This window comes from Callithrix jacchus, chromosome 9 (genome assembly GCF_049354715.1).
Source record: "Callithrix jacchus isolate 240 chromosome 9, calJac240_pri, whole genome shotgun sequence".
Lineage (NCBI taxonomy): Eukaryota > Metazoa > Chordata > Mammalia > Primates > Cebidae > Callithrix > Callithrix jacchus.
The window spans coordinates 83,520,405-83,532,981 of NC_133510.1; the positions used below are offsets into that span (position 1 = coordinate 83,520,405).

General features: G+C 36.4%; 1 protein-coding gene across 3 annotated transcripts in view; it reads right to left on the reverse strand.

Annotated features, from left to right (window-relative positions):
* LIN7A (lin-7 cell polarity scaffold A) overlaps positions 1–12,577 on the reverse strand; it is a 156,585-nt gene that overhangs the window by 14,765 nt on the left and 129,243 nt on the right. For all 3 annotated transcript variants that reach the window (XM_078338068.1, XM_078338067.1, XM_035257130.3), the window contains one exon: positions 3,206–3,424. In XM_078338068.1, the coding sequence (XP_078194194.1) occupies positions 3,206–3,424 (219 nt within the window). The remainder of the gene's footprint in view (positions 1–3,205; positions 3,425–12,577) is intronic.

The following is a 12,577-nucleotide window of genomic DNA, read 5'->3' on the forward strand; positions in this document are numbered from 1 at the left end:
AAATCAGTTAGGAGAATTGGTATAAGTCTATATTATCAAGGATGAGAGAAAAATGAATTAGCAAAAAGAGTTCAAATGTTTAAGGAATAATGAGTTGTCATTACTATAAAAAAAGACCTTTAAGAATTCTAATAGTACAAATGTAAAGTGGCTTTACATTTGGAATGGATAACAGAGAAGAAGGATGTGGACAAAATGACTTGTTCTTGGTCTGTCTGTAGACCTCTATCTCAACTACATCATCCTAGACCAAGCCACCATATTTCCTGCCTGGACTACTATACATTAGCCTCCTAATTGGTCTCTGCTTCCACTCTCAGTCTGCAATAATCTATTTTCACAGCAGCCGGAGTAATCTTTTAAATAAATCAGACCATGTCACTCCTGTGCTTAAAAACCTTTAGTGGCTTCCAGTGCAATAAATTCTAACTTCCTTCAGTGGCTCACAAAGCTCTCTGTGACCTGGTCTCCAGCTATCTCATTGACCCCATACCCACCGCCACTGTTCTTCTGACTCACTGTTCTCTAACTATCCAGGCTTTCTTTCTGTACCTCAAACTTGCCTGTTTTGAGGCTACTGCATTGGCTATTTCTTTCTCTTTTTATTCTCTTTTCCTGGTTTCTTGTCATTCAGTCTCATCTGAAATGTTACCTCCTTTGAGAGATCATCCCTGATGACCCAGTCAAGTTGCTACCTAGTTGTTCTCCATTTAAACCCCCTCTTTTTACTCTGCAAAGTACTGGTCCCAATAGGATACTTTTATTGACTTGTTTATTAACTATCTCCTCCAACCAGAATGTAGGCATGAGAGTAAAAACTTCACATTATTCATACCATTTTTGCAGCTCATTAAACAGTGCTTCATTTATAACAGATTCAAATAAATATTTAATGTTCAATAAATGTATACTTTTAGGGTAAAATGTAATTTTAGATAAAGATACTAAAATATGGCATATCTAATAAAAAAATAGCAGGCTATAAAAGATAGAGATTGTTGAATTCTCAGGACTGTTGGAGGATAAATCCCATACCTTTCCCCCCCTTTTTGATGTAGCTTCTTCTTTTTATGAGTGTCACAAATAATTCAATGTCTCACGTTATATCCAACGTTTCTATCTGTGCAAATAGTAACCTAATATTAACAATCTAAAGCTACTATTACCGATGATCATTTTTCCAAGAACATTTGAAGCTCACTTCAGATACACATTTGCAGACATCATAGTGTAAAGGTATCTAACAATATGAACTGTCTTTTCCAAAGGATGGCAAGGAAAATTTATATAACTCAGAATATCTGATGTTGGCAGATAAAAACCTGGTAGAGTAAAAAGGAAAATAATTCTATGTTTCTTGTAAATGTGGCTGTGGGAAATCCACTGAAGCTATTTTAGCTTCATATTTTCATCTAAAAATCTTATAATTGAACTTGCCTTGAAACTTTTTTTTTCCAAGTTTTAGGGATAAAATGTGATGAGGGCTTAGGGCATAGTAGGCACTTCGAAGATGGAGTCTCTTAACATTTTTTCTTCCATTTCCTTGATAACATATAGCAAAACCTGAGTTAGTATTCTTTGTTACAAAGTGGAATTTAGAAAAAGGCAGGAGAATCTTAGACATATTTCATTTCCACTTTAAAACTTTTTTTAGCTCTTGAAGTTTTATTTTAAATTGACAAATAATAATTTTATATATTTATGGATTATAATGTGATGTTTCAATACATGTATACATTGTGGAATAATCAAATCAGGCTAATTACAAAAATTTTTACCACAAATACTTATTGTTTCTTTGTGGTGACAATATTTACAATCCATTCCCTTAGCTATTTTGAAATATGCAATACAGTGTTACTAACTATAGTCAGCAAGTTGTATAATAGATCATCTTAAACTTCCTTCTACCTAACTGAAACTCTGTACCCTTTGACTAACACCTTTTCCCTTTTCTTTGTCTACCCTCCTCCCAGCCTCTGGAAACCAGATTCTACTCTCTACTTTTGTGAGTTCAAGTTTTTCAGATTCCACACATAGGTGAGATAATGTGGTATTTGTTTGTCCATACCTGGCTTATTTCACTTAGCATGATGTTCTCTAGGTCCATCCACGCTGACAAAAATGACAAAATTTTCTGCTTTTTAAAGACTATTTAATGGCATTCTAGTGTGTGTGTGTGTGTAGATAGATACAGATATCTATCACATACTTATCACATTTAAAAAACTCAATTCATCCACTGATAGCACTTCAGTTTTTTTCATATCTTGGCTATTGTAATAATGCTGTACTGAACATGAGAATGCAAACATCGCTTTGACATATTGATTTCAATTCCTTTGACTATGTCCCTAGAGGAAAAATTGCTGGATAATAGGGTGATTCTATTTGTGGTTTTTGGAGGAACCTCCCTATTGTCTGTCAAATTGGCTGCAGCAATTTATATTTCCACCAACAGTGTACAAGGGTTCCCATTTCTCCACATCCTGACTAGCATTTGTTATCTTTCATCTTGTTGGTAATAGCCAGTTTAAAAGGTATGAGGTGATATCTCATGGTGGTTTTAATTTGCATTTCTCTGATGATTAGAGATGTTGAGCATTTTTTCATATAGCTATTGACCGTTTGTATGTTAGACACACTTTAAAGGAGCATCCACAGAGAACTTCAGAATCTCTTAGAGCATGAACAGTGGCAGGTCTCAACTTCATTCTTTTCAAGGGGGCATTTTTCCAATAAATCATATCTCGGTTTTATAACAGAGATCTTCTCACAGTCAGCACTATAAGACTGTGCAATTAATACACTGTGTAAAGGCAACTGGCCAAGAGGGTGAGTGAGGTCTGGAAACCAGCTCACACTCTTCTCCTTAGGAACTGGGTTTGTACAGAGGCTGCATTTTCTTAATTTGTATAAAAGGATCCCAGAGCCTGTACTTGCCCCTTCCAAAATATGTCATTTTCCATATTATCTTACATTTGTGGAGAATATAGCTGAATGGTACATAAACTATCTGGTTTATATATTTTTAGATCACTGTCTTTTGTTTGATTGATTTGTTTGGATTATTTAAATCTATTAATTTTGTTTCAGCTAAGAAAATATATTTTAGAACTTGTATATATATATACACACACACACACACACACATATAAATGTATATATTTATATGACTCCTTGTATAGGAGAAGTCACTTCTTACCTATGACATGTGGTTTTGTTGTGTTTGTTGCTGCTGTTGCTGTTGCTGCTGCTGAATTAGCAGTTGCTGCTGCTGCCGACGCCTGGCTGTTCGTAGCTTCTCAAAGCGAGCCTCCATTTCTTCCAGAACTTTTGGGGTGTATCGCACCACTAGCTTGACGCTGTCTTTAGCAGCCTTGAGTAGTTCCACAGCTTTCTCATGGTGTTCTCCTTCCACACTCTGAAAAGACAACGACACTTCTTAAAGGGAAGAGCTTCAGTGTTCCTTTTCCTGAGAGACAAATCTGAAATTAGTATTATATTAAGAATGCAAAGTTTAAAGTTTTAAGAAGGCATGGTAAATGAGTTATCTTACCATCATCATTAGTATTTGTTACATCGTGGCTAAACTATAAGCAGGTTAGGCTGTACTAGGTCACAGAATGGACTGCATAGGGATTCAGGTCAGGAAGGAGAAAAACAATGAAAACATACATTATAATGCTAACATTAGGAATGAAATTTCCAAATTTCATCTGGAAGAGTAAATTCACTAGTTAAAAAAATTGTGAAAAAAATTAAAACATAGGAACAAAGGGGAAATTTCTCTATCAGATACTAAAATTTATTAAGAATCAACACTGATTAAAATGCTATCTTATTGTGGGTATAAAATATATAGTAGAGCATAGCACAGAATCCAGAAGGAGAGTCATCACATGGAAAGCTTTATTTATTATAAATGTGGACTTTAGACCAATGGAGAAAAGGACTATTAACTAAATTAAATAATAATTAAATATACAAAATAATGGAGACCCCATCTCATTTACTATAATAAATATAACAGATTAATTAAAAGTTTACATGCAAAATAAAAACATAAAACAACTAAAATGAAAGAAAGGTGAACATTCATCATTTTTCAATAGGAAAGGAATTCTTAAATAAAAATACCAAGGGAAAAATAACTACAAAATCAGATGTGCAAAACGTAAGTTTCTATGTCTCCAACACTGTAAAAAGGGCAAAGAAACCAGAAAAATGCTTTCAGTACATGACTGTCATACACTTAGTGCAAAAGGGTTTTTTTCTGGTTTATTTGACCTTCCTCCTCTTTCTCCTCCTCCTCTTCCTTCTTTTTCTTCTCTTTTTTTTTTTGGCACAGAATTTTGCTTGTTGCTCAGGCTAGAGTGCAATGGCATGATCTTGGCTCACTACAACCTCCGCCTTCTAGGTTCAGGCAATTCTCATGCCTCAGACTCCCAAGTAGCTGGGATTATAGGCATGCAACACCACACCTGGCTAATTTTGTATTTTTAGTAGAGACAGTGTTTCACCATGTTGGCCAGGCTGGTCTCAAACTTCTGACCTCAAGTGATCCACCCGCCTCAGCCTCTCAAGGTGCTGGGAATACAGGTGTGAGCCACTGCACCTGTCCTGCCCTTCATTCTTCTGACAAGTCAATAAAGATCTAAGCACAATGAGCAGTTGACATGCAAGGACAAAAAATAAAAAATATAAATGGTCAATAAACTTCAGAAAAGATTTTCAGGCTCCCTAGTAATCACAGAAGTATAGACCAACACAAAATATTTCATTTTTAACTAAAAGTGATAAATATGTATTTTTAAATTTGGTGTACAGACAATGATGTAGGAAAATTGGACTCAGACTGCTAATAGTTTAACAAAAACTGGTGAAACTTTTCTGGAGGGCATTATTGTTATTCATTAAATAAGCACTTATTTTAAGTAAATAATTTTATATTCAGAAAAATATATTAAGAATATGATCAAATATGCACATACTTATAAGATAGATATGATAGAAAGCAAAAAATAAATCAATTCTTGGCTTCTGAGTTTCAAAATAGTCATTTGAACATCAGGGTGTAGACAATACTTGGAGAAACTGTTTCCTCTAGGTAAACACAAAGCTGCTTTTTTGTCCTCTGAAGATTCTCCAGATTGGGATGAGGGAGAAGCAAAAAAGAAGAAAGTTGTAATTAGACTCTATAGGATCCTAAATAAGGAGACCCTGGCTCCTGCCTCTCTGAACTGATCACCAGGGCAGATGACAGAGCCCTTCATTTACAGGACTGTATGACCAAGGCCTTTTTTGCTTTGATTCTTGGGTAAAGTATAGAGAAAAAAAAATCACTGTGCAGTATGATAGATGGAGGCTAAGTTTAAAGACTGTAAGAGGCCAGGCGCGGTGGCTCACGCCTGTAATCCCAGCACTTTGGGAGGCCGAGGCGGGTGGATCCCGAGGTCAAGAGATCGAGACCATTCTGGTCAACATGGTGAAACCCCGTCTCTACTAAAAATACAAAAAATTAGCTGGGCATGGTGGTGCGTGCCTGTAATCCCAGCTACTCAGGAGGCTGAGGCAGGAGAATCGCTTGAACTCAGGAGGCAGAGGTTGCGGTGATCTGAGATCGCGCCATTGCACTCCAGCCTGGGTAACAAGAGAGAAACTCCGTCTCAAAAAAAAGACTAAGAACACCTAAGAGTAACACTGAAGAGGCAGAGAAGGTCACCCTCAATTGCTTGACACTACATTTTCACAATCCAAGCAGAAGGGAAACTCAAAATGGATATTAAATTGAGTTACAGAAAAATAAAGGAGGTGAAATCTTAAGCACAGTTGAATTATATCTTTAGATTCATAATTTCGACTGCAGATTTGGAGACTTAAGGGATCATTTGATTATTGGCTTAGTTACTCAACTAAGATGTTTATTAAGCATTTATTCTATGAATTACAGTCTACTACATTTCTTGAGAAAACATGAAAGAAAGGTAAACTTTGATGGCATTGTACAATATAAACCCTATTTTCAGTATGTTTGTAATTTCTTTATAACTGGTCCCATGATGATTTGTTAATGCATAGAATTTTCCTTTGAAAGGAAAACCTGCTCATTTGGTTGTCTATATATGCTTTTCTCATTTCTTTTTAATATTAAAACTTACATGCTTGTATGGTTTAATAATAGCCAGGTGCAGTGGGTCACATCAGTAATCCCAGCACTTTGGGAGGCTGAGGCGGGTGGATCACCTGAGATGGGGAGTTCAAGACCAGCCTGACCAAGAGGGAGAAACCCTGTCTCTACTACAAATACAAAATTAGCTGGGCATGGTGGCACATGCCTGTAATCCCATCTACTTGGGAGGTTGAGGCAGGAGAATTGCTTGAATCCAGGAGGCAGAGGTTGCAGTGAACCAAGATCATGCCATTGCACTCCAGCTTGGGCAACAAGAGCAAAACTCTGTCTCAAAATAATAATAGTAATACTAAAAATAATAAAAATAATGGTTCACCCATTTTCTAGGCCAGATGATAAGTAGACTTCTTTGTGGCATTTGCTCTATTTGCTTTTATTTAATAGGCTTGGAGATTCTAGGCCAGACCTTTAGAGGCCCATTATGTCTGTTTTGGCACTGTGTCTACAATTCAGTTGCCACAGGAGGGCTGTGGTACTAACTGTGTGGGCAATTAGGCTCTCACGGCAGTGGTGAAAAGCTGAGAAAAATATGTCTGGCTGGTGTACCACATACCAGGCCCTGCAAAACCACCAAGATTATCCTCTTCCAATCCCTGGTCTGCCCTCTCCCACACAGTTGACAATGTCTCAAAAGCAGGCTCCACAGTTTTCAATTCCAGAAATTTTGCCTTCATGCATTATCTTCAGTTTAGACAATGACTCAGATTCTCTTTACGGCTCAACAGAATCAATAGGTCTCTTGGTTTGACTCTACTGTCTTTCCCACCAAGACACAGAGCCACTATGAGTGATCTGGCAGTGTCGCAGTTCTTCATTTGTACTACTGAAGTGCTTTGCTAAAATCCTACAAACTATATAATTAGGCAGCTAAGAAGAAGTTTTAGAAAGAGATTAAGAAATATAAGCATGCTTGTAAAATTTATTATTTCAAACACTCCTCAATTTTCCTTTTTAATTATTTTTGGAAGAATATCTTAATTCTTGTCTGTAGGATTGTTTTTGCAGCCTTTTTTCCCACTGGTTTTGCCTACTTTGTAAATACTTTTGAGTACATACACTTGTCTCCTTAACCTATTATTTATCTCTGACATGCTTTCAGTCCTTCAGTATAACTTTGTAAAAAGAATAAAGCAGTTTTCTCTTCTTTCTACTTTCCCTTTTAAGGTAAGAACAAGAAATCAGACCATCTTGCCACAAAAGTCTTGTTCTGTGAATAAAAAGAAGTCAAAAGATCTGCTCGGTTAGGGTATAAATGTTGATGTGTGAGCACTTCATAGGTATTCCTTGAGCCCTGAAGGGTCAGCGTCTATTCTTGCTTTTGATTTAGTCTATTTCTCACTCTTAATGAAAGTATGCATCATACCTAGCTAAATATTTAAGACATATTTTGAAATGTGATAGATTATTTGTAAGCGGTTAAGCTATTTTTATCAAAGCTGTATATATAAGCACTCCTGATTCAGAGTTGTCTTTTATAAGAACTAGTGTAAGTTTGAGCAATCACTGAAAACTTGTAGCACCAGCTTTCTACATAGGCTGAGAATTGTAGTTCTTATGTGACTTTAGGAGTTCTAAAAAGACTTATTATTTTAAAGTGAACCACCCTCCTTTATTTAAAACCTAAAATTCTATATATTAAGTTTTATTCCCTTGCTTTAAGAGTTTTGTTGAACCTATTGTATTAGCATAAATTAATTTAACAAGCCCTTGCAATGGACATCTGGTAAAACTGAATTTTATTAAGAAGGTGAGGAGTGATGAGAAAAGCTTGAGGGTATAGTAGATACCCAGGAAATATTTTGAACAAAGAGAAGTGTAGCCTAAAACAGAAAAACCCCTAAAGATAAACATTACCTACCTCACAATAGTGCCTAGGCTGGCCATGAGCATACATAAAATGAATTAAAATGCACTAGGAAGACTGGACATTCCCATCCTGAAAATGCTCCTATCTTTAGCTGATAAATCTTTTAACAATACACATAAAAATTAATATGAGGCCAGCCACAGTGTCTCATGCCTGTAATCCCCGCAATTTGGGAGGCTGAGGCAGGAGGAATGTTTGAGCCTAGGAGTTTGAGACCAGCCTGAGCAACATGGCAAGACTCCCTCTCTACAAAGAATGTTTTTTAAAAAAATAGCTGAGCAGAGTGGCATGTGCCTGTGATCCCAACTACTTGAAACACTGTACCAAGAGAATGGCTTGAACCCAGGAGGTCAGGGCTAGAGTGAGCCATGTTTGTGTCATTGCACTCTAGCATGGGCGGCAGAGCAAGACTGTCTCAAATATATATATATATATATGTATTTTATATATACATACACACTATTATATACATTAGTTATTACATACAATAGTTGTATTACCATAAATACAAGCTAATAAAATACTAAACTGATATAAAGCCATAGGAACTGGATCTCCTATAATGTTGATATGCAAAGGAATATTGTTTCATCAGCAATCTCATATGGTAGTAAGCTCTAGGAAGCTTTCAAGTTAGTTAATTTGTCTGAAATTTAGCAAATCAATGGCTGGTAAATGAACCAAGGTTTTCCTGGAATGCACAGTCTTGGCTCACTGCAACCTCCACCTCCTGGGTTCAAGTGATTCTTGTGCCTCAGCCTCCTGAGTAGCTGGGACTGCAGGTGCCTGCCACGATGCCTAGTTACTTTTTGTATTTTTGTAAAGACAAGGTTTTGCCACATTGGCCAGGCTGATCTCAAACTCCTGCGCTCAAGTGACCCTCCTGCCTTGGCTTTGCAAAGTGCTGGGTTTACAGGCATGAGCCACTGTGCCCAGACTCAACCAAGCCAAGTTTTAAACATGGCTGCATTCTGATCTTTCAATAGTTTTTCTATTTGTACACACTGTGAGATATCAAAATGGTAGCTTATTTCTGGTATGCTCAATTTCCTGGTTAAGGATCATCCCTTATAAGGGAGAATTTGAATTGCATTGCATATATTAATTTGCTCATGACATGTGCTCTCTCTCTCTCCTGCTTCCATAGAGTTAAATTTTGACTCTGGCTAGCTCTCAGATGGAAGAAATGCCTGCCCTGGAAGCAATTATGCTATCTGTGCACCATCAGTCATCAACTGGCCAAGTTTTTAGGCAGTTTTTTCTCTGTGGGAATTACATAGACATCATTCCTGATCAAGTTTGCTGATGCGTAAGTTACTTAAACACTTTGTTGGACAAGAGTTGGCTAGACCTTGTGGTTATTCAAGGCATATCTACAGCCAGGTTTATGCATAGACTTCCAACTGACATCAGTCATTCCTTTAGAATAAAGACCAAATGAGGTTATCAGGGAGTAAAGGGCATCAAGGGTACTAGGTAATTATACCCTAGTGAATTAGATAGCTCAGAAAAACAGAAGATTATACCTAAAAAGACCCTTAGAAATAATCTAATTTATGTTCTTATATCTTAATTACATAAGGAAACAGACACCAAGACTGGCTATGACTTACTACATTTTATAAATCTGTTATTTGTAGGTCTAAATTAGATCTCAGTTTTTTTGATGACTTCTCTTTCAACAACCCCATGCTAATTTTCTAGCTTAAGTAATCCAGAAGCGAAATGCATGGAGTGTCATTTCTGTGTGATGCAAAACAATAGGAACCAACAGCAAGAAAAAGATCTGTCATCTCCTAGCTCAAGAGTATGAGCTGGAGTGAAGGAGCAGCGTGGGCTACCTGAAGGGCTCACTGTTACTAGGAATAGGGGGTTATGAGTCTCAACTTTGAAAAGGCCCAGCATAACTGAGCAAAGACCTACTCCATTTCCACAAAGATAACGATGACTATTTTTTTTCTTACGATAGTTTTACTTTTGTTCCATGAAGTTGTTTTAATATCATTTTATTTTAAGAGCTTGCATGTTCATACATACAAAGGTGTGTAAACATGCATGTGTGTATATGTATACTGTAGTTTTTACTGACCATTTATTAAGTAGAAGGCTGTTTTCTGTGCATTATACCTAATCCTTTTGTCATAGCTGTTAAAAAGGCAATAAAAAGGTTAAGAAATTTGACCTAGGTCCCCAGTTAGTAAGTGGAAACAATAAAACTACAATGAGCTTTATCTGTTTCCAGAATCTAGGCTCTTACCTATCAATCCTTAATCTTAAACAAAATAATAAAGAAAAAGTGAGTATCATATAGGCAGTTTTCCTTATTCATGGAGATGTTTAGGCCGGTTGCTCCTAAACCTTTATGTACATAGAAGTCAACTGAGGAACTTTTTAAATATAGAGACCTAGGCTGTTCCCAGGCTTGCCATATTAAGATCTGTAGCAGTCTGACCAAGGAATATGTAAATACAAAACTTGGATCCAGCCAGCCAGTCTCTGACATGCATATCGGTGTTTGGACACACTACTCTAAACCCAAATACAACTAACCAAAATAGTAAATCCCATCTTAAGGGTTTCTCCACAACCTTACTACAGAAACAAATGTTGCTTAGATGAGGGAAATCTTATGATTTTGCCTTGGTGTAGCTCTATAGTTGGCCTTTTTGATTATTAAAGAAAAGCGCTGTTCGTTGGGTATTTAATTAAGAAAGAAATATCTTTGAATAGGCTATAGGATATACAGTAATACTTCCTTATTCACAGTTTCAGTTACCCATGGTCAATCAAGTTCCAAAAATAGGTGAGGATAGCACAATTGGGATATTTTGAGAGAGAGGAGATGTCACATTTACATAACTTTGATTGTATTACATTGTTATAACTGTTCTATTATTGTTGTTTATCTCTTATTGTGCCTCATTTATAAATTAAATCATCCTACATATGTATGTAAAGAAAAAATACAGTATACATTATTCAGAAAAGAATTTTATGATGTTTTCTTTTTCCCTTTTTTCAAATATGTTAATTTTCCTGTTCTAAATATAGTCTTTTTTGATTAAGAAAAGTGGAAAATGGTATTAAAAGTATCACAGTTATCTCTTGGAAAAATATGCTAATGCTCTTCCATAGTACTTTGTTCTTGCTTTATGCTGCTTATCTATCACAAGTGCACTATAATTTATCAGTTCACCATCATTCTGTCGCCACTAGACTGTCCAAGGGCAGGATGAGTCTAATTTATTTATCTCTGTGTCCAGCATTTATTATGAACTCAATAAATACTTAGTCAATGAATATAACATCGATATAAAATATGAAGTCTCATAGGCTAAGGAACCAGTACTGCCTGGGTTTGAATCTGAGCTTCTTCTCTTACCAGCTCTGTGAACACAGACAAGCTGCTTCATATTTCAAATCTTCACTTCTTTTGTCTATGACTTGGACATAGTGTTCTTGGTTTATAGGATTATTATGAGCATCAAATTTAACATACACAAAGCATTTGGGACAGTGCCTGGAATTTACACAGGGTTCAACAAATGTTAGTTCTTTGTTGAACTATTTTCTCGGTGATAGTGTTGCTTAGGGCTTCAGATGTTTACAGACAACAATAGCAACAATATGACTTTGCCTTTGGTGTAGGCAGAATTTTCTTTATACTATTTGGGAATCAAAAGTTTATCAAGTAAATTGATAGTGTGTGGCTTGCTGGAAGAATGTTTAAAACTATTTAGGTAAATCCACTGCTGCTAATCATCCTCAAGTAACTTAGTGGCCTCATTTCCATTCATACAATTGATATTCTAATTACAAATGAGCGTTAGTTATTCATGAAAACTGTTCCTCTCAGTCCCTCAACAGTGTCATGCTCTGTTAAGTGAAGAAGGAACCTGCAGGAGATTCACCTGATAGGAGCATGCATAATGTGAGGGACCTTGAGAGGGAAAAATCATTAAATAACTAAAACCACAGAAGAGCAAGGAGGTTAATGGGAAAAAAGTTTATATAATTATACATGTTCTTATCTGGTGAGAGCAGTTATAAATATAAGAATTTTTGAAGCATGAAAGTGGAGAATGCAGAGCATTATCAGTAAGCCTGGGAGCAGAAAACTGAAAACGAGCAAAAAAGCTTTAGAAAAAGATCAGTGCCTTCTAGAAATCAGATATTCACAAACCTAACATTTGGCTGATCTCAGCCCACCTTTCAGATCTGGAGACTAAAATTCGAAACCAATGCAGCTACTACATGCTGGTGCGCTTTATAGTTATTGCCTGATCCTTGACATCTGGACCAAAAGTGGGGAAAAAATCCTGATGGTTGTTGGAATGAAGATTAAACACACACACACACACACACACACACACACACACAGAGAGAGAGAGAGTCATACACACACAACCATCTTCAAGCATACAAATGTGAGCTTTGAAGGTCCGAAAACAGAACAAAGCTGCCTGGGAAAACATTCCTAAAAAATGATATTTTAAAACCAGTCTGCTAATTCTTGA